This window comes from Balaenoptera physalus, assembly GCF_965194825.1.
Source record: "Balaenoptera physalus genome assembly, chromosome: 8".
Lineage (NCBI taxonomy): Eukaryota > Metazoa > Chordata > Mammalia > Artiodactyla > Balaenopteridae > Balaenoptera > Balaenoptera physalus.
Window position 1 is genome coordinate 64,451,743 of NC_138887.1, and position 26,670 is coordinate 64,478,412.

Here is a 26,670-nt window from a genome sequence, read left to right on the forward strand (position 1 = left end):
TTGGGGGCCCTGGGGTAACTGTTACACATCTCATGCCAGAGAACACAGTGTGCGACATCACTGTTCACACAGAGCCCTTACCAAGACTGAAAACCACATACACAGCAAAATACTTTACTAAAATGTAGACCAAGAGTACTTTCCTTTAGAAATAGTACGTGCAGGAGGAAAAGCTGAGTAAGCCCAAGGGAAAACCTCTGCATAAGCTGCTTATCTGTTATTCTTAGCAAGGTGAGGGGATCCTGGCCACACTTTGTGGACTCTAAGGACATTTTGGTCTTTCTCTGCATCATGCTCTGGAATTATTTTTTCCATTTTTTTTTTTTTCATGCTGCCTCTGTAACACAACCTCTTTACATAGTTTATCTCAGGAAATGACAATTGGCTGTCGAATCCCATACAAATTGATTGGATATGACAGCTTAAAGGAATAAATATTCTGCAGAGTAGAAAAGTTTTTACTTAGACTCTCGTATTTTCAATCTTTTTTACTCCTTCTTAATTTTATTATTTCAATTAGATCATTTAAAAAATCAACACATCACATACCAACCTCCCCTAAGAGCAATCATAAGATTTGATGATTTTTCTGATACACAGGCTAGGGTTTCAAATTTGCATTATTTTATCTACTGAATTAACTATGAATTCTAAACCAAACTAATGCTGCCATGTGTTTTTAAACATCTCTAATCCAAACCATCTGGAGAGGCATGGTTTTGCAAAGGCATCCCTTCCAGGACACTCTGTGGATTTTGTCACTGCTTGAGGTTTTGGCAAACCATCAACATTACTATAATTCTCTTTTATAAAATATAGCTTTTGACTAGGATTTTAGAGTCTTGGGTGTGTGCGTTTAGACACTTTTTGCTCTTGTCCCTTTCTCTTTTCAGAAGACCATATTTAAAACAAACTTATTTTAAAGAAATAAAGGTTTTTGTTGTATAAGGAATAAATTTAACTTCAACTATTCAACATAATGCTAGACAACGTTATCAAGAAGCAAAGAGCACACCTTATTGTACATAGATGCTGGAAATACTTTTTAAAACAAGTCAAAAGGAGAAAACTTATCAACTTTAGAGAACAGCAACTACAAAAAGTATAAATATAAAATGATTATGGCAACAATGATTTGTAGCATGTAACAAACTCAATGCATTTACGAGAAGATTATAATTAAAAACTGACTAAGCTAAATCTTTCGCCTAAGAAAAGCAACATCTTGTTTAATTCTTTGGCTACGAATGAACATATCATTTAAAAATTATAAATCAGGGACTTCCCTGGTGGTGCACTGGTTAAGAATCCGCCTGCCAATGCAGGGGACACAGGTTCGAGCCCTGGTCCGGGAAGATCCCACATGCCGCGGAGCAACTAAGCCCATGTGCCACAACTACTGAGCCTGCGCTCTAGAGCCTGCGAGCCACAACTACTGAGCTCATGTGCCACAATTACTGAAGCCTGTGTGCCTAGAGCCCGTGCTCCACAGCAAGAGAAGCCACCGCAATGAGAAGCCCACGGACCACAACAAAGAGTAGCCCCCGCTCGCTGCAACTAGAGAAAGCCCGCACGCAGCAACGAAGACCCAACGCAGGCAAAAAAAATAAATTTATTAAAAAAAAATTATAAATCAGATGTAAGCATGCTAAAAGCAAAGGGTGGACCACTTGTCACAACAAAGGTTAAAAAAACTTTCCCCGGAAGTAAGGATGATGATTCTCCTTCCACAAATTCTCTCCGATAATAATGCTTTCAAATAATTTCAAAAGTTAAAGAATGGAAAGATCAGCTTTTTTGCTGAGCCACTGTCTGAAATAAATTAGACACAGACACAAAGTAGAAGGTTTTGGTCAAGTTTATAAAGGGGAAAAATGTCTATTCTTTAGAAATAGATGGCCTGAAGTCCAGAGTGAGTCTGTGCCTAGAATGTAAAGACGCCAAAGCAATGCACAGGCACTCACTCAGAGGTGGTCGCATCCTAGAACACTCCTGGCAGATGCTAACATGATCTGGGGTACCACGACAGTCCACTCCTGGCTTCTGTTTCCTTTCCTGGAATGGGATCCTCCACACCCACACCTCTGAGGGACAGGGCTGCCTTTCTGAGACTTCTCTTTCCTTTTAGACCACCTGGTATAATTTAAACCTGCTTCTGCCTAAAATGTTGTAGGATAAAGGAAAAGCACAATCTGAGATTTCAGAGGATGGAAGATGGAAGCCCCACCTGGGGGGCCCGGATCCAAGTCTTTAGGAGAGATTAGCTCTTAACAGAGATGCTAATCTAGTCTTAGCTGAAAGTAGAACATTGGTCAGCCCCATCTTCCTGACTCTTGCTTCAGGGTCTACAGAGTGAGTCCAGCGTGGCAAATGGCCAGCGAGTCTATACAGAATTCGGTGCAGCCATATGAGCTATGTTAGAGACCAGCGGGTTCCGTTATGAAGCCTGTGCCTGAGGCAATCAATCAGTGTAAGTAATTAAGCCACGGAAGCAAACGCATCTGTACCCAGTACACGGTGGAAGCAGAAAAGCAAGGATACTACTTCAGCCATGTGTACCAATACAACAGTACCAGTTATCAAACTATTGAGATTATTTTGTACTTGTTAGAAAAATGCTTTTCCACATATCCTCCCAGTGCTCCTCTGCTGCCGGTCACCCTGCACCCTCCCTCCTGCACCCTTCGGTCATGACCTCCCCCATTCAGCCACTAAAGATGGGATGCTTGACACAAAAGGGGCCCTAATCCATGCTCCCTGGACAATGCCATACAGATTGTTCCATATTTTGAATTACCGTCTGCATAGTAGATAACCGTAGCTGACAATTACTGGTTACTTACTCTGTGCCTGACACTAAATGCTTTATACGTATTCATTTATTTGACACTCGTGTATGACTTACCCAAAGTTACACAGCTTCTAAGTGGTGGGACCCAAATTACAATCCCAGGCTGTATGGCCCTCTAGCCCACTCTTATCCACTGTGTGCTTAACTGCCTCCTAGGACTCAGTAAATATCTCATCATCATTTAGTTATGAAACAAAAGTTTGATTGGGAAGATAGAACTTTGGAATTGCCTCAGGTTTCCTCTTCACTTGTCATTTACGTATTAAAAAGCACACATAGGGATCTAACCAATGAGAGAGGAGCTGGCCAGGTGATGGCAACTAGGGCATGGCAGGGATGGGGGCAAACTGAAGAGTTCTTGTGGAGAGGGGACAGCCTCTTCTCAGCTCTAGCCTATTGTTGCTGTGAAGACCTGGCCACAGTGGGTACCCCATAAATGTCTGTTGAATGAATGAATCTAAGTTAGGTGAAATTTCTTTGCAAAATACTCAAGCAAGGAAAATAAGAATACCAAAGTTTAAGCTTCCTTCCGTGGGATGGACTAAAATGCAGTAATAGGGAAACAACCAAATGTAAAGAGAATACTTTTATCTTTTCAAAGTATGTTCACCTATTGCTACGCAAGGAATTATGTTCCCCTAACCCCCAATGTGGTGGTATTTGGAGATGGGGCCTTTGGGAGGTAAATAGGTTTAGATGAGGTCATGAGGGTGAAGCCCCTGTGATGGTATTAAGACATCAGAAGAGCTCACTCTCTGTCTTCATGTGAGGACATACCTAAAAGGCAGTAGTCTGTAAGCCAGGGACAGAGAGTCCTTACCAGAAACCAAAATGGCTGGCACCTTGATCTTGAACTTACCAGCTCCAGAACTGTGAGAAAATTATTTTCTGTTGTTTAGGCCACCCACTCTATGATATTCTGTTATGGCAGCCTGAGCAGACGAATACACCTATATTATCTCTTTTATCCTCACAATAATCCTAAGAGGTAAGGAGAACCCCATTGGTATTCAACCCAGACCCCTGAAAACACCCATTTCCCTTAGACCAAGCTCTTGTGACCTCAGTGAATGGCCAGGTGGCAGGGTAGTGAGGACAAGGGGAGTGACAGGCCGGAAACCTCGCTCCTGCTGTTGTCTGGAGCTCAATGCACAGCACCAATAATTACTGGGCAATTCCTTGATGAAGCACAACCACAGAAAGCCCAGTTCAGACCGTTTCAGCACAGGGCACGGCAAGAGGAGGGAAGGGCATTTAGGGAACTGAATAAAATCTTCAGTGTTGGGTTCTGCGCCTCCAACTTCTTTGCACGTTAATGGGGCAGACCAAACGCTCTTAAGTCTTAGGTAGCTTTGTAATAATGTTAAACTTCAGCTTGAATTTAAAAACAATGTGTTCAAAGGTGGACTCTCATGGCATCCCCTGCATCTAAGAGCTCACTTGGTCACGTGTCAGGTACACAGCTCCCTCACTGCTATTTCCAGATGAGGAATCGTCTCTGATACAATCTCTTGGCTATAATTCTGCTGCTAACTCTAATCTCCCTAGATGTATCCCAATGATCAGTTTTGCTTCTCCTTAATTTTTGGAGAAGATTCTAGAAAGCAGGCAGGTAAAGAATGAGAGCTGGCAAGGCAGTTTCTCTGCTTCCAGCTTCCTGGGCCAAAACAGAAAAAGAAGCTCCTGCTGTTTGGTTTAATAAGAATCAGTGTCTAGCTCAAGCCTCGTCGGACCAGTCATACTCAATCGGCATAAAAAAAAGTGTTTCCGAGTGTCTGCATTTCATTTCAGCATGTACGTGTAAACTCCTTTTTCTTTTTTCCTAAAGACACAAAATAGCCCTGCTGTGCTGCTGTTCTTGTCTGATCCATATAATCTGCATCTTTTATGTAAGAATTTAATTCTACATTTATGTTGCATGTACTCCTTAATTATCCATAATTGTGTACTTTGAAATGTGTATCACAATCTATACAACAGTGAGGTTTCCTCTTTTGGGTTTCTCCATCCTGCAGTCCACCCAGCATTGCCTTTGAAAACTGGGTCTTACATTACTGAGCACGTCCTTGCCTGTGGAGTTTGTTCTCCAATTACTAAGCACCTATTCTGTGCCCTCACTTTGTCATCCCAGGAACTCATATTGAATACATAACCCTACTTGTCAAAGAACTTTCCATTCATTCATCCCTTCTCTTTTCTGACCTCTACTGAGTAACCACTCCTTGCCACATTGAAGAGAAAAGCTTAGAAAATGACTTTAAAAAAAAAAAAAAACAAAATCAGTCAGGCCATAAGGAAGTTACCTGTCCTTTCATTAAAAAAGAATCCTCAAGTTAAATTCTAACACTTCTCTGGTCATAATATACCTTGGAAAATTCATTTAATTTATATCTTTGTGTCCATAGCTGTTTTGTTCATTTAGATTATAGCCCACAGTCTGAGCCGGGGGAGGAACAAAAATTGATGGGAGAAGAAATCAAGTTTATTGCAATAAACCTCACAGTTCCACCAGAGACCAGGGGAAGTCTTCTCTCCACGACATGACAGCAACGCCTCAACAACTGTCCCAGGGTCACTCAGCAGTGTGGTCAGCTAGGAACAGAGGTGCCAGTCCTGCCTTTCTGTCCACTCCCCTCACCAGCAGCCCACACTCTCTCCTGTGTTCCCATCACTCCTCACAGCGAGGGTGGGGATGACGAGGTCAGCAGGAACCTCACACAAAACCGATCACTGGACGGCTAAAGCTGTAGCTTCAATCTCACCTGTAACCTCTATAGAATCTTAATGAGAAGCGCAGCCACACATGGGGGGGGCAAGTCAGCTGAGGATTTTAAACACTGGCACAAATGAGGTTACTTGGTATTAACCCCACTTCACATTCTGCTTTCCCCCGAAATCAGGAGAGCTTCAGGTCTGTGTCAGTTTCAGGTCATTGTCAGATAATCCTCAAAAAGAGAATGCCAAGAACAAAGAAACCAAATCAGGAAAAAAAATAAAAGTAAAAATAAAAACCTCTGACCAAGCCAAGCCTCTAAATATAGCTTTTCCACTTACCTCAATGCAGATAATTCTAAGATATATATTTCTGATTCTATTCATTGCATTTAAAAGAGAAAGACCACACCAGGGTAAGCAATGCAGGGTGGTCAGACACATAATCTAATGACAGTGTGTGGAAGCCACTACAGAAGACAGCAGGAGCGCTGCCAGATGGTGCGGTGGGGCCCAGTGGCTGATTTCTATGCAGAGTTGCCGATGTCGTCCAAGTACGGATGGCTCTCATTGAAATGAAAATAGAAAATGCAGGACCAGAGCCCACACTAAACATTCAGTTTAGTAAAGACAGAAAACTGCCCACGAAAGAGGAAGGTACTTGGCCTTGCTATTCTCAGTAGAGAGAAAGGAGCCTTCCTCCTGCAATCTTTTTACCATCAGGCTAAAAGCCTGTCAGTCTTTGCAAAGGAACACGGAACTGATAATCTGCGTCTTGTGCATTTGTTTTCTAGTGCCTGAAACGATGCTTTTCTGAGCCACAGGATTTGTTTGCAACTATACACTTGCGAAAATATGAAGAATCAAGAGGTCAGCAAGAAATGGCTAGCTAACGTGATTATTCCAAAATGATAAAAGTACAATCATCATAAGGCACCCGTAGCTCCTCCTCAGCCCCAGTCCTCTTTCTTACTAAGCAAACTAATTTTGAAATTATTGGAACATCATAGGAGAATGTGGAAGCACATTCATTCTACCCAATTTCAGTGAGATAATGTCTGGAAAGGACCAAATGTAGTAAATAAGCTTTACCAATGAACAGAAAGGATATAAGAAGAAAAGTGATAGGTCAGTGAGCGGCGATTTTGGTTTTTCTCATGTGTATTTTAATTCTGTGGGCTCTCCAAATTCCCCCCTGCACTACCATGGTTAGTGCATGGTAACCAAACTGCCCTTACTACTTTTTCCCTCCACCTCACCTCCATCCACTAAGTCACCTACACCTTCCCTGGCTGCCTAAGTTACCCCTGCTTTGGTCTCCCAACAGCTCAGTCATACTCACTATCACGGCACTTTTGTTTTCTTTTGGCAGCCACTGATGTTTACCTGGCAGTGATCCGAACTTCACGGAGATCAACTACAGCAAGGTGTGTCATTATCCCAAAAGAAATGGCACTGTCACTGCACGTTGTGTCGTGTTCAATATGGTCTTGAGTCCACTCCCGGAAAAACAACTCCGGATCTTCTGACCACCACAGAAGCAGATCCCACCAATAAGTGAGCTCAAGAAAATAAGTGTGTGTGGGAGGAGGGGTGGGGCGTGGAGGTCTCCACCTCCTCCAGGTGAGGTGAAGTGGGAAGGGGCAGGGAGTTGGTAGGAAATTTCTCAAATAGGGTCAGGTGGGAGGGCATCAGAGTAACAGAGGCAAAAAACGCCACTCTAGTTTGGGCCAAAGGGGAAAAAGGAATGATGGGCATACTTCCAAATAAAGAAGCCAAATAGTTTAATCACCTATCTTCATCTCTATCTATCACCTTTCTTCATCTCTCCTCTACATTCCAGTGGTTTTCAACTATTGCTGCATCTTCAACTCACTTGGGAGCTTTTAAAAATGACCAGACTGTGGCCCAGACTAATTAAATCAGAATCTCTGGATGAAACGCAGGCATCAGTAGTAGGTCTTAAAGTCACCCAGGTGATTGCAGTGATCAAGTAAGATGGAAAACACATCTCTGTTCCATTTTTCTCTCTATTCACTTCTCCCCAGACCCCCATGCCACATACCTGCGTGGTGTTAACTGGCTGAATTCCTGACTAGTGCAGCAGGAGGCAATACACAGGCTTCAGAGTAAATATGATCTGACTTCAATCCTGGCTTTGCCATTTACAGGCACCTGCCCGGGTTCATGGCCTCTCTGAGCCACAGTTTCTCATCTGGGGAGTAATGGGAGCTTACCACGATGAATGTAGATTCTTAAAACATGTTAATATCTTTTTTATTTTCAGAGATCAATGTCACAGAGACATTCCCCATGTCCTCAAATTATTGTTTTTTTCCCACCTCTTAGGAAAGCTCCCACTCAAGGTCTAATAATTTCAAAGTTGATCACTCTAGGTATATTTGCTTATTAGCCCAAAGTGATCTGAAATCAGTAGGACTTTAGCAGTTGTGAAAGGTATTAGTTTCCTGGATTGCTCTGAGGTGAAATTCAGGTATGATGGTTAATTTTATGTGTCAACTTGGCTAGGCTATAGTACCTAGTTTTTTTGTCAAATACAAGTCTAAATGTTGGTGTGAAGGTATTTAGATGTGATTAACATTTAAATCACTAGACTGTTCTTTTGCACATGTCACTTAACCCCAAAGTTTAAAAGTATTAAAATTTTCCCCTTTCTCAGTAAGAACGCTAGTAGAGTTTAGAAACCCCAGCTGCTTCTGGTCACCAGATGAAGTGAAGATAATAGTAGGAATCTGGGGAATACAGAGATAGTTTAGTCAGCATCTTTTGGTAGGATATTCAGAGTACTTCTGACTTAAAAAAAAAAAAAAATCAAGGGTATATCTTCTAAAACACATATATTGGAGCATTTAAGGGGGCAACTAAAAATAAGGTTAAATGCCTTTTGGTGAAGCTTTTAGTAAATGATCCCAAAGGTACCAGGAGGTGAAAGAAAGAATGCTCCTTTCAGTCAATACTGGTATTAACCACTGAGTGATAAAACATAACTTGAAAATTCCAGTTAATTCCAAAGACTTTTGCAATTTGCCTCTTCACTCAGCATTATTAGTTCCTACTGACCTGTTACTGTGCAATGTTGTGAATATTAAGCACACTATCAAATTGTTATTACCACAGGCTACCTTTCGTCAGTTAATATAATAAAATATTTAAATTAGGATAAACATTAAGTACTTCGACAAAAACAATATAGTGTCACTTCTTAAATTTAAAAAAATTCAATATATGCTTCATACAATATCAAAATAGCTTAAATGGCACTGTTTTTCAAAAAATGTGCTTCTGCTTATCCCATAATCCTTTTAGTATTTTCTTGGTAATTCAGCAAAACTCTTTAAACTGAATAAAATTAGGATTTTGTGCTTCTATGTTTACAGAAAGAGCGTATCAGACTGACAAATTTGATAATCTAAAAAAAAAAAGAAAGAAAAAACTGTTCTTATTTCAAAGGTTCAAAAAATAAAGGTTATTTACTATGCAGACCAGGACTTCTTGTTTTTAAGATAGCAAATTAGAAAAACATGGTAAGAGTTAGAGGTTACTCAATCAGGTTGAAGCTGGGACTTCTACTCCAGCAGTTCTTGTTCCCCAAATTATATCTGATAATGTTTTAAAGTCTAAACATGTTTTAGTTCAAAAAGATACTCAGCTCTTAGATATAAAATGGCACTAAGCTTCCGAATATCAACAGGTTTACCCACCTTCTTCAACTAATGTATTTGTTTTCAGAGTAATCTGCCACTCAGTACCTCTGAATCGTAATATTTGAGGAATTGAAACTTTGAGCTAAACTGTTCGTTTGCATTTTCCTGTGCGTAATCACAGGAGAGGGGCATTAATAAAGGGGTTGGTGTACTGGCCACTACCAAGGCCTATTATTTCAGCAGAGTCATGGCAACAGGGCAAAGCCGAGTGTGTGCAACTGTGACATAATTTCAGCCTGTATTGTGTTGAATGGAAGAGAAGACCAATGTGTCAGCAGATACAAGCAGTAAAATATCCCAGACTAGTTGCAAACCGGAAACAGTATCTATATTTCTCAACAAGTCAAGAAGGATAGTGATAAACCTTACCCTAAACTGGCTACAAAAGTATTATTACCTGTAAAGCAAGATGGCACCCGTAAACTTAAAATTGGCGAAATCCCATTGAACTGCATTTCAGAGAGAGGAGGGAACTTGAAATGGTACTGCTCTGAAGGTGTCCACGAGGGTGGGCAAGCATATGTTCCTGCTAAGCAGAGGAAGTGGTACACCCAGATTTCTTCCTAAGTGCGAGGTCTTTATAAACTCATCCTCACGGGGGCTGTTTTAAATGGAAAGAAAATGACACACAGTCCCCAACCAGGCTTCCGAACTGTTTGGAGAGGGTTGCCACTTTTCCCAGACATTAGGTTACTGTGGGGGAATTTTCCAAAATTGTCAACAATTCCATTTTTAAACTCGGTTCTTCTTCTCCACATAAAATAGATGCGAGGCAGCATGAACTATATTTGGTCTAGTAGGAGATTTAAGTTTTTTTACATTGCTGACTCCTACCTGACAGTGGAAGACGTATTCTGGTGTGGTTTTCTTAAACTTCATGTTCCAAACCAAGGCCACTCCATCTGGTTCATGGGGAGCATCTTCGTTGTTGTTGTAGGAAGCGACCATCAGCTCGGGGTACTGGATGGAAGAGGTCACAAGGATGGCTTATGCCAAGATGACAACACAAGGAAAACATTCTTATTCCAACAGACACATGCTCTATTACATACTTTAAATGGCACTTTCTTTTTAAGTTGTGGCATACTTAATACCAACTTCACGTCTCAACCCACTGCAATCTGGTTTCTACTCCCAACAAACGTTCCACGTGTGCTGCCATAGTCACCAATGACTACTAAACTGCATGCACTGCTGGATCTCTCTGGGTTATATGACATTTGGGCTACTCCCTCCTTTCTCCTATGTTGGCTTCCATGACATCTTTCTCTCCTGATCTTCTTCCAAACCATTCTTTTCAGTCCCTACGGTTTCTTCTATTACCTATATTCCAAGGGGGGCTGTTTTCTGCCCTTATTTGTCTCTCTCGACACACTGTCCCTGGGTGAACTCATCAATAGCTTTAATGAGCATTAATACATTGACAATGTTCAAATCTTTATCTCTAGGCTTGATTTCTCTCTGAGGTGCAGATTTTACAGCTACTGGGGATTTCTCAAGGCTGTCCATAGACACGTCAGATGCAATGCATAGGAAAGTGAGCTTGTTGCCTTCTACAAAAACCTACTGCTCTTTCAACATTCCCTCTTCCAACATTCATCCCTTTAGTGCTTTGCACTGACATTACCTAGCTGTCCAGGCCAGACACTCCACGTTCATTTTTACTCCTCCCTCTTTCTCATCTTCATATACTGTGTTTCACTACTTCCTCAATACCATTCAAATGCATGTTTTCTTTCTATCCTTAAGATCAGAGGGCTCCTAAATGAATTTCTTGTCTGGATGAAGACAACAGTTTTTTAAATGGCTTCCTGCTTCCAGGCTTGCCATGCTCTACCCTCACCTACTCCACTCTTCATCCTTTGTCAATATGATTTTACAAAACATACATTTGGCTAAGTCACTCCTCTGCTTAAAATACTTTAACGGCTCATCATTACTTTCAAGATAAAATCCAGGTCATATAGGATCCTTCATGATCTGTTATTTTCTACTTTCTCTGCTTGATCTCCTACAACCTTCCCTCCCTCCTCCCAACCCCACCCTATGACCCAGCCTCATTGGGCTAGTTCTGGGGTTCATAGGTACAGCCTCTGTACCATGAGTCTGATACTCACTCTCGTTGGAATGCCTCTTCTGTGTTGGTTACATCAGTAACTTATTCGTTAAGACTCGATGCAGGCATCAAGTCCTCCAGACAATCCTATCTAACTATCCACCACCCCTCCTTGCCTCTCATCAGCTCCCTTAGTATTATGTGTGTCCCCCTATGTGTGTGTCCTGGTCAATGTCTATTACTAGATTGTAAGCTCTTTGAGTATAGGGACTTGTTTTTATTGACCTCTGAATCCAGAGTATAGTAAGTCCTAGCACAATAAACTTGTGCCAAAATCTGTTGAATTACAAATGCTCTTTCTTAGTGTCAGTAACCCTGTGCTCAGTGGCAAGACCTTATCTTTAATCTTGTTGTTAAATAACACCAACAATTAAAAGCTCAAGTAAAAGAAACACGAGCAGTAAAATAACAAAGAGGACTCTACAATGAGTAGAAATACCTACTCACCATACGTGAACTCTATGCTGAGTGTTATAAATAAACTGAGGCTGAATCTCATGGCAGGTATTTATGAGTTAGAGTACATTTCATGAAAATGTCATTCTTACCTGGGATTCCCATAAGGCAGCTCCGTTAAAAATAGCATCAGGATTATAGCAGGTCGTATCAGTCTTTGCTCACAAGTAATTTTGTCCTTCTTTTTCACTACACTGCATATATTTAACATAAGATCGCCTGTATAAATTTGAACATCAACTTTTTTTCTATCAAAAATAATTAAACCTAAGTCTTCTATGTGATTGTATTCATTCTTTGAGCTCCCTCAACTTAAGAAAGCTGCAGAGAGTTACAACTTGCCAGTTGGTACAGAGAAAGTATAAGCCTACAACGACACACACGTATGTGGCCACCAGGGGAAAGTAATCATTCTTTATTAGAAAACACTCCTTAGCGGATGAATCAAAGGCCTGTTAAGAAAAAGGCCTTTGATTCGAAGCCCATTCAAAGAAACTAACATCCAGATAAACACAGAAGTCTCCAGACTGTCCATCTGAAGTTTAATTATGTCACATGTGAAAAGGCAACTCTATAAACATCAACACCACTACCACAGTGGCCAATGGACAGCCAGATGTGTCTGGAATAATATCCCACAGCTTCACATCTGGGTCTCATCGCTGGCTCCCACTTGCAGTTCTTCTTTTTTCATTAAAAAAATATTTTACATTATTGGGTTTAAAACTCCTTTAGAAAACAGGGAGAATTTTTGTAAAATACCAGTGAAATGTTTTTGGTGAAATATCTATAACTAGGATCAAAAGGCCTAAAGATACTGATTAACTCTTATCTCTTGAAAGTGTTTGTGATTTCAAAGTTTCCTCTAGTATGTTTGTTTGAACATGACTAATCATATTTTCTTATTTTCCAATAAAAAGTAGTAAATCTCTGCACGATTATTTAAACTTTAAAGGTTAAAATTATGATCTTAAAGGGAATATTAACTGCTAGGAAGTTTGTGATTACTCACGGGGCTGAATTATCTAATATTTAACCTAGGAGAATTTTACCCGGAAATTACCAGATCTGCTCTCAAGCTGCTTTTTCTTATAAAGAAATAAAATCTGACATTCATTGGCGAGGAAGGAACCAACATGTTTTAAGTGCCATTATGTGCCAGACACTGGGCTGGGGAACATGTTCACTCATTTGATCCTTACAATTCTCTAAAGTAAGCAATGGTTTTCCCATTTCTACAAAGAAGCCAAGGGTCCCTGGGTAAGGGACTTGTTCCAAGTTAAGTTGCTAATAAATGATAAAGTGAGACCCTGCTTGAAGTCTATTTGGTTTCAAAGACCATGTCCCTTCCAGCCCACTGTGGCATGCGTCAAGTGCCCCCCCCCCATGCATATGAGAGGCACTGGTGCCAGGTAAAATGTGGGACACGAATTTCAACAGTAACATGCTTTGCTTTATAGGAGCTCATCACTTAGCAGAGGGAGGTGAGACACATGTATGAATAACTACAACACAAATATAAAAGCAGAACATGCTAAGATGGAGATACAAAAGGAGTTCTATCAAAGCACAGAGGAGAAAATAACTACTTTAGTTGGAATGGGGTATGGTAGGGAGAGATACTGGAAAGGACTTCTGAGAGGAAATGAGACTTGATTGGGCCCTGTTAAATGGCTAGGTGATTAGGAGAGAAGTGAGAGGAGAGTATAGACGAGGGTACAAATATTGATGCAGGAAATCTCTCTTGGGTGTCTCCCTGGTTCACAGTGATTCTCCCAATCTTTGGAGATTACCTCAATACACAGGCGTCTAACTTCCCAGGGACAATTAATTCATTGCAGGGTTCCTACCTGACCCAGCTGGGGCAATCACATTCTCTAACTTGGCTACTGTAACTTTTGAGCTGAGACACAGAACCCATGGGCTGGCAAATGAGTCAGCTTATGACAGCATCTTATCGGTGAAGCCTCTCAAGCTGCCCAGATTTATACTCCTGAGTCCCCGTTCTTCATCTCTTCCACGGATTCCCTGAGTACCCTCGTAGCTCTCGAATAAATTTCCCTTTTTGCTTAAGGTAGCCAGCGGTAAAGTTTTCTTGACTAATGCAGTGGAAAACATATTCAGGAGACAGTAGGTTATAGCACCTGGCTGGGAGGCAGGTTATGCGAAGAGATGAAAAAGATAAAAGGGCTGCAGATGCCTCAGGCCATCCTCACGGAAGTCACTGAGTACAGGCTAATGAGTTTAGACTTCACTCTGGGAGTCATACGCCGCAACTACTAATACTACTAATTCTACTACTACTTTGACATTTATTGAGTATTTTTTATATACTAGACAGTTTTAAAACTCTAAGTGTTTTAAATACATTTACTCATTTAATACAATAAGCATGTGAGCTAGGTATGATTATCACTTTATGAGTGAGGAAACTTAAGCCAAGAAAAGTCAGGTAATTTGCTCAAGGTGACACTGAGAGCAAATAAGTAATCTTTACAAATAGTAAACTGGAAAAGTACTTACAATGACTCAACAGTGTAGAGAATTGAGGCAGGGAGACCAGTTAGGAAGCTATTTCCTAATAATAAGCAAAAAGTGGAGGGCATGACATAAAGTAGGTATCAACTCCACATGTAAGTGGATTTGAATTGGTCACAGTGGGGGTCTTTTTGCTACTGTAAATTTGATTGGGTTTTGCAATTAAATGAGCTACCAAAAATTACTTGAAGAGGGGTGGGGGAGGAATGGAGTAGGAAGTTGGGGTTAGCAGATGTAAGCTATTATATAGAGAATGGATAAACACCAAGGTTCTACTGTATAGCACAGGAAACCATATTCGATATCCTATGATAAACTATAATGAAAAAGAATATAAAAAGAATGTATATATATGTATAATTGAATCACTTTGCTGTACAGCAGAAATTAACACAACATTGTAAATCAACTTTACTTCAATAAAAAAAAAAAAATTACTTGGGTTTGTATCTTGGATGACTCCAAGGTTAGAGGATGCAACTTACATACGAGAGGAATATACATGGTGGGAGTGAGATCATATGTCTGGTTTTGTATATGTCTGCCAAATCTGTCATATGATATGTCGATAGTATTATTGACCCCCTGTGCTAAACAATATTCAATGAATAGCAAAGCTGACATAATTAACCAAGCGCCCAAATGTCTTCCAGGGAATAATGTTTGGTGGATATTTTGCAAATATCGCAAAGTTAAAGTGTTCTTCTTTAAGAAGTACAAGAGGTCACAGCAAAGCTATGCAGGAATCTTACAGTTTCTTCCTTTTTTCCCCTCTGTTCCATTCTGTTCCACTCATAATCATCCTAAGCATACCTGCCTCTACTAGACGCTGACTATGCCTCTATCCTTTTCTTCTTTCTGAATATCATTGGATTGCATGTAGATTCACTCAGAAAGTCTCTTCATTCCATACGTATGTAAACCTGGTCCTCTGAACCCCAAAATTGTTATGATGTAGGAACTAAGGGTTCTAATTCCTGTTTCTTATGCTCCAAAGAAAATACAGTTTTCAGAAATGCAAACCCCTTCCCCACAGTGTAGATGGCAGGTTACACAAAAATGGGGAAAAACAGATGCAGTCTCTCTACGGTGGAGTTTCTGCCCTTTCCAGTTTCACTTCCTGCAACAAAAATGACACACAGGAAAGACCCTGTGTGGAAACAAACCTATCCATGGGCAATAGGGCCCAGCACACGCTGAGGCCAGGCAGGGACCAGCCCCACTGGTGACCTCCCCGCTGCCTCCTCAGGGAGAGTTATCAGTGAGACCTGCCTTTGAGGAATGTGTCAGATAAGGTTCCTGTGTGATTTCCAGACTGTGAACAAGTGAACAAGCCGAGCTAAGCGCTTCCTCAGCCTTGGATCTGCTTTCTGCACGCACACCCGAGCGTGCTCACAGACCACGCACGCACTGGAGGGAAGTGGCTGGGCACACCCTGCCTGTATCAGCCTCTGCGCGACCATGCCCTGCATGCTCTCTCGTTTGGACGTAAAAAGAGATTCAAGGGGACAGAACACTTGCCCACTTTGTGGCTGTTGACAGTCTGGTTGCAGGGGATTACATTCCTCTTCAGTGTTCCTGTTCCCAGCACGACTAAATGGGGCTCTTCACATCATCTGCTTCACTGCTCTGCCTAGAACTCACTCTTCTCCCCTTCCTTTGTCTAATCCCATTCTTCTAAGATGCCCTGTCCAACCAGAGACAGACTGCAACCTCCACTGAATCCTGAAAGCACTTGCTCTCGGCCCTACGTCACTCAGCACTTAGAACCTCTTTTGGTTCCAGATTCATAAGCCCTTTGTGGGAGGCACTGGTAAAGGGCATACGCCTGGAAGTGCTGAAAGACTTGGGTTCAAAGCCCTGATGTACCACATCCTAGCTGAGTGACTGTTAGTAAGATACTTAGTTGCTCTGAGCCTCAATTTCTTCAGCTATAAAATTAAAATAGAAACAGTGGCTGCCTCACTTGATGTTACGAGGGTGAAATAAGACAATGCCTCCAGAGCAGCTGGCACAGTGCTTAGCATATAAGAAACACAAATTAAAAGCTAGCCATGATAATTATTCCCAATAAAAGCATAGACTATAAGAAAACAGAAACTGCGCTGTGTATAAATGCCCAGTACTTATCCTTCCTATTTCCCTCATTGCTATTATGTCATTGTCATTACAGGAGGGGACGGAGCATGGTCATCAAGAATGTGAGCTCAGGAGTCAGACCACCTGAGTTCATATTCTGACCTCACCACAATTAGGCTGTGTGCCTTTATGTGCATTATTTAACTACTCAGTGCTGGGTAAATTATACACTAATTGAGTTGGCCATTAAATTGGCTTTTGGTAAATCTGCCTGCTTTCACTATGAACGCTACATTAGGGAGTTTAGATTTTTTTTTTTTTCTTGCAGGCAATAGGGAGTTTTAATCCAGGGAGTGAAGTGATCAGATTTGCATTTTTAGAAAGATTATTTGGCTAGATGTCTAGAGGGAAAACTATAGGTGGACAAGTTTGGATGTAGAAAGAACATAAGGTTAGCAATACTACAGGTGTAAGATGATGAATATATGAGTGGCAAAACGGACAGTCTTGGTGACAGACTGGGTCTGGGAGATAAGTAGAGAAAGTTTCTAATGTTAATGATGAAAGTTTTGCTTTAGGTCTTTGGGTATATTGTGATGGCTTTAACATAGAATAGAGGAGGCAAAAAAGGATTTCAGATGTGTGGAAATAATGAGTTAGTGATTAGTTTGAGATTCTATGGGACACCTGAATGGATCTGTCTGGTGGAATTCAGGAGGGAGATTGGGCGGGGGATAGAAAAAGGCTGCCCACGTGATGGTTGAATCCATAGCAGTGGAAGAGATCTCCCACAGAGAGCATGTCGAGAAGAGTAAAGGTTGAGGGCATGACCACGAGGACCACAAGGGTAGGAGAGGAAAAAGAAGTCTTGGAGGAGTTCGAGAACTGAAAGAGAGTCGAGTTGTGGAACTCAGTGGAAGGATAATATTTTTAGAAGTATGGGGAAGTCAACAAAGCTGGATGACAAAGAGAGGTCAGGGCAGATTAAGGCTTAAAAATATCCACAGGATTTGACAAGTAGGAAATCATTGGTGACCTTAGTGAGAGCAGTTTCATGGACAGAATGGCCTGCCTCCTTGTCTGGTACCTAGTAAGTACTCAACATGTATGAATAATAGAGTGCAAATTTTAAACTGAAACTTCAGTAAAATGAGAAAGAAAACCAACAGGCACAGAAAAAAAGTGCAGGTTAGTGAACACATCCAAAATAGCGGAGCAATTCTCTCTTATTTTTTCTTTAAATACAAATGCCATGAGAATACAAGTCCAGTTTGTCCCATCCCAGCAACAATTCTTACCTGGAGAGACCAGTCCATACAAGTGACGACTCGGTGCTTGGACCAATGCTCATCATAGAACTGACGATTGAAAGAAAGGTTGGCTCCAGCCTGGACATCCCTAGGAGGGTTTAAACATCAAAGACAAATATGATACTTCAAAATGGGGCTTTATCTCTAGTGCTCATACTGAAAGAATGAAATGGCAAGAGCATGGCACACAATACTCTCTAAAGCCAAAGCATCAATTTAGACAGCAAACTCTGATCATAAATGAACGAAAGGTGGTCTCCTTTCTGCAAAGCTCTCTCTAACCTGGCCCAGAAAAGGTTTCCACATGTTGTTCCAAGCCTGGTGTGAAATGTCAAATTTGTTTCAGCTTCCTATCTTGAGCAGTTCTAAAGCATTCTCCTCCCCCTAATAAGCTCTGCCTTGAATCAGAGTTTACAAGAGATTTCCCAGCTGTCAAGGAAACACAGAACATTTGGAGATTCTTTGGTATCAATAACACCTTATCTGGCCTTAGACCAGAAATGATATGCATGTTTCTCTTTATCTGTAATTTCTGACTGAAGGTGGCAGTTGCCTCCTTGCTCAATAGCAAGTGAAAAGTTCCACCATGAGACAGGCCTGCTGGGGAGTGAGGGATTCACCAAACACCTTAGATACCTAACATAGACCAAAATAGCATCTGGGTGGAGGAGGATTACACTTTAGCTAGTGCTTACTTGGCTGATATTCAACTGGCTGCAAAACCTCCTCTGAAGAACTCTGCACTGGTCATGCATTTGCTCCACAAGACTGAGTGTTTAAATTGAGTCATACTTGTTCTGTGTCAGCAGCTATGGGATCTGCATAAAAAGCTGCCTATACTCCTTGGGCTTCAGTTCAGGAATTCTTCCACACTCACCTTTTTTTTTCTGTTCATTTGCTTCATTCCATTGCCTTGCACCCTGTATCACTTGTCCTGTATAGTTCTTGTTCAGACTGGGTGACTTGACCTCAGATTAGGTATTTGGGCTCCAAGCAGCTGACTTATTATGACTTTTTTTTCCCCTGCTAACCTTTCCTCAGCTCCACCACTGCAAACTCAGGCAAGAGGTACATGCACCCAAATATCTGCCAGGAACCCAGTATAACACTGTGCCAGGCGCCCAGAGGGAAAGAGGAGTCAGAAAACTAACTGAGCCATAGAGTAATGGCTTTTGAAAAGAAAACAAATATAACACATATATTCAAAATATTATTCTCTTTGATGTAGTCTAACGATGCTGTCAACTGTTTAGAACATTTTTAGAACTCCCCTTTGAAACTGTTTTCAGAGCCACTGTTACATTGCCTTGAGCATCTTCAATGATGATAGGCTGGCCTTTGACAATGTATTTGAATTTTAGAAGTAGTAAAATGTCAGGTCTAATGAAAAAGGCAGGTAATCTCGTCTTTTCATACTGTTCTTGGCCAAAAGAAATTGGTGGCTAAAAACCAGCTATATCTCTCACAAAGCTCATCAAGTGCCTCCAATTATCCACATGAAGATGGCCGACAGCCCCTGCCGAATATAATACATATGTTGCAGTCACAGGGAAAGTCACTTGGGGCCATTTACTTCTAATGGTTAGTTAAAAGTAAATGGCACTTGTATTTCCTAAAAGGCATATACACATCATCTCATGGCATCAAAAGAGGAAAGAGTTCCCAGTCTCTGTTGGCTGTCTCCCACATCAGTTAAGGTCTCCCATATCTCATGTTTATTTTCTTCGGCTTCCTGTTTGCTTAGACATCAAAAATAGATCTACTGGATATAACACAAATCTCCTTTTGCTGCTTATGTTTTCTCAGAGGACAATGTACATGACTCTGCCAGTCTCTATCACCTGGACTGTTCCCCAGATATCAAGTACAAAAGCATTTCATGGAAGCACATGATAATTACAAGGAAACTCTAAGCCAGAAGTCATAACCAAAGCCCTTAGTCAAAGCTGTTCAGCAAGATCAGCTCTGGAATTTCATACTCCTCTGATTTGTTAGGCTTGGAACTTGCCTACTCAAAACATAAGTGAAATTAGAATCAACAGATAACTTATCACAGTATTTTTTTAAATGCACACAAGAAACTAACCCATCTTTTTCCTCTAACTCTCGACCACTATAGTCAAAGAAGATATCGGAGTCCTCTGCCAGCGCTCTTTCAATTACCCGTATTGTCCGATCAAAAAAGATGAGAAATTCCTCTGAGTGAAGGATCTGCTGTTTTTCTTCCTCTGTCAGCTCCCTTGGAGGAGCTATTTATGTAAAAGAGATTGTTGGGAAAGAAAAATAAAAAGGGATAATTAAAACATTTCAAGAGGAATCCAACTCTTGAAAGACATCGCTTATCAAAAGAGTGATAAAACACAGTGAAATAAACCACTGTTAATATTAATTCTAAATTACTCTTAAAGTCACACCAAAGGTTTTTGCAGATGTCTTCACTGATAATTTTACAAAAAGATTTCATATCTGGACTAATTACTATTTTGAAGAGTTGAAAAATATGACAGATGAAAATGATTGGTGTGTTTTAACAATGAGTTCTGAACGTTGTTTTCTTTAGAACTGAACTTGAAAAACAGCTCAAATAGTACATAATAGTGAAATCTGTAAAACCATGTATATTAGATTGTAAAGCTGCGCATACTAAATAATTAAGAACTATCTATAATATGATCCAGATAGCACCTTTCCTCTTTCTACTGATAAATTCATTTTATTTTAGATAGTTACTTGATAAGGCTGATTGATCGTTATATAGATTCTCCTCAAAAACTGAAACGTGTCCTTCCAAACCCACCTTTACCCAAGATATCTTCTGCTTTTAAACAAACACATGGAACAAATAAATGCTATAAGACACCTCATAATTGTTATTATGCCTTACTTTTCCAGCATGATTAATCTTATAAGACTAAATTTGACGATACAAAATAAGGCAAAGAGAGATTAAATAACTAGCAATATGTCATAGTGTCTGAAAGTCAGCTCACCTCAGAGTCACGATTAGGTTATATAAACTGTTCCTTCAGTAGCAGGGTTTACATAAAACTATAGGGAAGGATTAGGAACTCCCCCAGAATGAGAAATCCCTAAGGGCAGAAACTGTCAGCTGAACCTTTGTGGTTCTTCAGGAACCCCAGTTCAACTTTCGGGCAGAGAGACTTCAATAAATGTTTGATCAATTACTCTTCCAGTAGGACCAGAAGCTCCTGGAGTTTAAGCTACAAGAGGAGGGTAGTGCATTAAAACCATAGGGGTCCCTGGTGGAATGACTCACCCACAGGATTTCCCAAACACTTCCACAACCATCCTCAAAACCAGGACCGATTTCAACCTGGCCACGTGGACAGAGGACTCATTTAGGTACAGCCACCTATAGCATAGTGTTGTATGGAAGTGTTATTTGATTTGATTAATGGTATCTTGAAGCCACTGTCTTGAGAAATCTGAACCGTCAAGAAGCCCTCCTGCAGAGCCATGGAAGTAGATCTCAAGCTTTTAATGTTCATAATGTCTCCCCCCTTCTGGCCTCCCCTCCCCTGCCCCAGACTGAAAGGCAGGGGGGTCTGGAAAGACTCCAGGGTCTGTATTTGTACAAGAAATGAGAATGATTATGACGTAGTTGATTCACACCTTGAGAAATGGAAAAACATGATTCATCCACTACAGCAGAAGATTATCTCCAAATACAGCTCACCCCGGTGTTTCTAGCAGCCCTAAATACAGCTGGAAATATTTCTTTGTTGCTGAAGTCTCCAGAGCCCTAAATGTGCCCATGTGTATTGGGACTCTCCAAAAATCTCCATCCACATCTGCTGAGCAATGCTGCACAGACACTAGTTTGAGAAATGGTGAAGTGGGCAATGTGTAAACTGTAAACAACAAGAACTCTACAAAACCAGCCTGGAATCCAAGAGTTACTCTGCCATTTGCTAGCTTGGCTTCTTTAATCAATGAAAGCTCTCTAAACCGCAGTGTTATCCATAAAATGAGGCAATGATACCTAAACTTTAAGTCTGGTTTAAGACTTAAATACACTGGCAAATAGTTCAGCATTCAATAATTAGCAGTTATATATAATTTGTCTACTTTCTAAAACACCCATAAATGAGGCATTTGAATTTTTTCACCCTGATATAAGTTCAAGAAAACAGTAAAACTACTAAATGTAACTAGGTAAAGGGGAAAACGCTAGGGTCCTTTTGTTTTGGTCAGTACTGTTATACAAATAAATAAACTTCACTAAACAAGGATGCTACAGGGCCAAGAAGAATGTCTTATTTTAAAAGCTTCATTCAGCTTTTGTCACTGCTGATGGATGACTTGAGACACACTTGAAATTAAGCAGAGAAATAGGAATTTTTTCCCTTTATTCCTATTTTTACATTTTAAAAATATCTATTCTATTCTCTGTTTATCTTTTTGAGCTACTTGTATTCCACCTGTATATTTCCTTACAGGTCCATTACCTTGAATAAAAAACAGTTCCTGTGTAATTTTCTGTAATTTTTTTCTTCCCTGTAGCTTACTGTCATTTTGATCTCAGCTTTCAAGACATACAACTTCTTCTCTAAGAGAAACATAAATGGCTGATCAAAGTGTATTTGCAGAGGCCAAGTTCAGGTAAGTGAAGCAGTAGCGTCTCCAGATATTATGTTTGGCAATACAATATTTGGCTTGAAATTAAATTGCTACTGAAGCAAAACAAAGAACATATTTTATATTAAGCTTTGATGTCTAACAGGGATCAAATGACATGATTTGTTAGCACAAAATAATAAGATGCATGTGCAGATGAGTACTTTATAAAAGTCATAAACAATATTCAACTTAGGAGTTAAACAGAGCCATAGTTATTTTCGCTAAAACCCCAAACCTCTCATATTTAAAAGTCTTTAAATTGATGTGTTATTACAGTGTAATGAAAACATAATGGAGCATCCAGGAACCACAACCAAAATCTGTATTTGGAGGTAAAACCTCTCCAGACATCATATTTCATGAAAAAAAAAATTAGTTGATTAATGGAGTCCACAAAATTTAAAATATAAGCATAAACAATTAAAATCAGAATTGTATTACTCCAGGATAGACCCCAAATTCTCCCTGAAATCTCTGTTTCTTCAGCTTTTCCCTATCCCTGGAACCTAAAGAATTATTTTCAACATCTTCTCTGCATAAAAAGGTAGGAAGTAATTTAATAGCAACAGGCGTAACAGAGCAAAACAAGGGCAATGATAATGTTTGATTTTTCTTACAAGTTAAGCAGAAATTGCTATTATGGGAGGTTTGTTGTTTGTTTTTGCAACATGGAGTATTTCTGCCAAGAGCTAACAATATTTTATGCATTTAAAGTGACCTTTTTTAAGAAATAAAGATTCTTCAGGAAAAGTAGTACACATGGATATGACTTACATATGAGCCAATGACAGCACAATTTTCAAACTTACCAAAATTTACCTGAACAGTTATATTTAGCTTGAATAAGAAGTATGAAAACAATGCACTAGAGTCATGAAACTCAAAGTTTAGAGAACTGCCTAATTCTATGAATTCATGGCCTGCAATATTAAAATCTAGTATGAATTTTATTTTAGGGTCTACTTTTAATTCTTTTTATTATAGAAATGTTAATTTGTCTTGGTATTGTACATGAAAATACTTTTTTATGTGTCTCTCATGTTGATTCTATCCTATTTGCTATGCTTTCTTAAGTTTTCTTATTGACCTGAATGTGTACCTTTTCAGTTTCTTTTTGATTTACTCTGTTTACTAGACACTATATCTTTTGATTTCTAGAGTTCCTGGATTTTTTTTCTCTGTAAAAATGTAAAATCCGTAATGGAATCCACAATTTATATTGAGTATTTTACAATCTCATTTTTAGGTCAAAAGTAATTTTTAAAATATCCATTTCAGAAATGTGTTGCCTTGTTTCAATGATGTAGCTTTAAATTTCAATATAAAAATTACATCTTTTAAATATTTTTCAAGAATATATCAAAAAGATTAAAAAATAAATAAGTAAACCCACAAAACTTAAATATTAAATCAGATTAAATAGGGACAGTAGCTCTTACTGAATTTTAGAGTGAAATCAGTTCAAAAACAAGAGCAAGAAAACCAAACCAAACTAATAAAGAATGATGTCCTTTTCTGAAGTTAATGTGAGGTTTATGAGTTAATGTGCATTTACAAGAGTCACATTTCCGATTCTGTTGCTTTAAATCTCTAAACATGAAAATACTAGGACACTCACATATAGAAATTTCCTAAAATTTGATTAAAAGCTAAAAGCTACCTGCTGTTTTCCCTACTCTGTTGTGGAAAAAAGAGTGTGAAGAGTAATAAATCAAACCCATATTTCTTTACTGTTTAATGCATTTTTGATGTCACATGGGCAAAAACGTCAAAAGCTAGTGAGCACTGACTTTTTTCCCATCTCCCCCTCAGCACTTTTTTTTTTTTTTAACTCCAAAAAAGGCCAGATTTTTCAAAAATGTGTTCCCTGGTTTGAAACTGTGTATGTCAAATTTCAGCCCAGAGCAAATGTTTATGGCTAAGTAATAAATCCCTGAAACTCAGGGTTCCTATGGAAGTGCTGACACAGCCCTGACTACCATGCAGCTGTATGAATGGCGCCACGATTGTATCTGCTAGAGATTCTTTAAAAAGTTTGCAAAATACTGTCTTGCTTTAAAAAAAAAATAGCCAGAGAGAGTTTGATGCCAACATAAACATGCTTTTAACCCATTATGTGCTAATTTGCAGAAAAGCCATTAATAGAGACTTAAGATGCACGGCTCGGCAGTAACAGGAAATGCACTTTCAAACTTCTTTTGGACTTTTAACAGGACTTTAATCAATTCCATGAAGCATGAGTGAGAGTTGAAACTGGAGGGTGTTTTTGCTCAGAACTTAAGAAGGAGGTTGCAATGCTTTGCCAGAGAAGAGAATTTGGAGATTGGGGCTGGGGGTCAGGAGGGAATCCGTGCCAAGACACACAAAATACACCCTGGCTCCTTATCACCCAATACATCTTAAGGATATTTTGCAAAAAAAAAAAAAAAGAGGGTGAGGGTATTTTAGTAAACTTTGACTTATTTTGTCTCTTGCTACACCTGTGTTAATGATATTCTATTCACCAGCTTAAATATATACATGTTCTTAGTAGGAGGTTTAAATGTGAACTTGCTTCAATCAAATCCTTTTAGAATCTCTCAGAAAGAGTAACTTGTGCCTTCTGTGGAGGCCACTGTTAAAGATACTGAATCTACTGCCTGCCTACAGCCGTACCCTAGAACTTGACAGTAACCCACCTCACTCAATGCCTGGGCAGGTTGAAGTGAGTCCCTATGAGCAGTACATACCCACTCCTACAAAGTCCCCAGGGACAACCATGTGCCATGCACTTCGCCAGAGCCACGGGCAAATTGAAAATTTAAAACTCAAATGAAATTCTAATTAGACTTATGTTGCTCTAAACTCGGGACATTTAGTAGGAAATATGGAAGAATCTTTTTAATCTACACTCCATTCTCATGGACACTCCATTTCTCAATAAGAATGACAATCTCAAAATTCTCTTTTTCTCCATAGGCTGAAAATCTCACAGGGACACAAAATTAGATTTTTAGGGAAACATCAGCTATAGTATTTCTTGCCTTCCCCTTTCTTTTCTTTTTTCATTATTGCTTTCTTGTTTTTTGAAATCCAGTGCTATTACAGGAGGATGGCTTTGTGGGCAAGTGTATAGGCTTTGGAGTCAACTCCAAATCCTGGATCGTGTACTTATACATTATGTATCCACGGGTACATTTTTAAACCTCTCTTTTCCTTTTTCTCTATCTATAAAATAGGGAAAATAGTAGTATCTGCTTCAAAAGGATGTTGCGAAGGGTACATAATATCTCTGGAGTGTTAAGGAGAGAGCCAAGTACCTAGTAAGCCCCTAATAAATACTAGTCATTGTTCTCACTGGAGCACGTAAAGGCTGCTCCTTCTGATATGGGCAGAGTGTGGAGGAAATCTTTTCATAGTATAGTTAATAGTGATGATCACGGTTAATGTTTCTCTGTAGATCACACGAATAAACCTCAGAATTTATTGACATAATAATTACACCTGCTCCTTTCCTTTACTGTTATCATTGGGAATATGTGATGGCGTGAACTAGATAACACGTCAATTGATAACAAGTGTCTTATTTTACTGCTATTTAGTAATAATTTTACTGGAAATGTGACTGGACTTGTTGCTGGACTTGTGGATGGTTCGTATTTTATTTGCTTCTGTCAGTCAAAAAAATAAAGGATTACAGTTTATGTTGCTAAATGTAATGTACTGATCAGTCACAGAAAACCTTCCACGCAGGAGGTATACGTTTAATTTTTACTTACCTCTATAGTCCCTTATGTTGGTTAAAAAGACAGCAATAAAATGATGACTCAATTTAGCTCCCACACCATACCTTCCTTCACCTCCTGTTTTTTGTCTTGATTTTCCAGTTCTGAATCCTGGCCAACTTTAGGTTCTACCATTTCCTCATCATCCTCATCCTCTAGAAAAAAGAAAGAGAAAAATGCATTATATTCTTTCCTTCAAATCAAAGTGTCTGGCTGATGGTGGGAGGTAGGGGCAGAGGGTAAAGTTCCAATCATTTAGGGTGGCTTCTAAGTAAATCAGTCCACGATGAATGCCCGAGATATACGTTCATGAATATATGAATACATTATCTCCAAAAAGGGCCTCTTTGAAAGTCCCCAATGCTTCTGAGAAAACCGCCCCGAGTCGGCACCTGCTACATCCATCTCCAGGCCCTCACCACATGGGATGTCTTGGAATTGCCTCTCTGACCTCTGAAGCTTCTTCGGAGATGGGCCA

The 26,670-nt window shown here is 39.8% G+C and overlaps 1 protein-coding gene across 4 annotated transcripts in view; it reads right to left on the reverse strand.

Moving 5' to 3' along the window:
- The window catches only part of DYNC1I1 (dynein cytoplasmic 1 intermediate chain 1), a 334,077-nt gene that overhangs the window by 110,489 nt on the left and 196,918 nt on the right, over positions 1-26,670 (reverse strand). For all 4 annotated transcript variants that reach the window (XM_082471864.1, XM_082471863.1, XM_082471862.1 and 1 more), the window contains 4 exons: positions 26,258-26,347; positions 19,874-20,036; positions 17,776-17,875; positions 10,123-10,248 (listed from right to left, as the gene is read on the reverse strand). In XM_082471864.1, the coding sequence (XP_082327990.1) occupies positions 10,123-10,248; positions 17,776-17,875; positions 19,874-20,036; positions 26,258-26,347 (479 nt within the window). The remainder of the gene's footprint in view (positions 1-10,122; positions 10,249-17,775; positions 17,876-19,873; positions 20,037-26,257; positions 26,348-26,670) is intronic.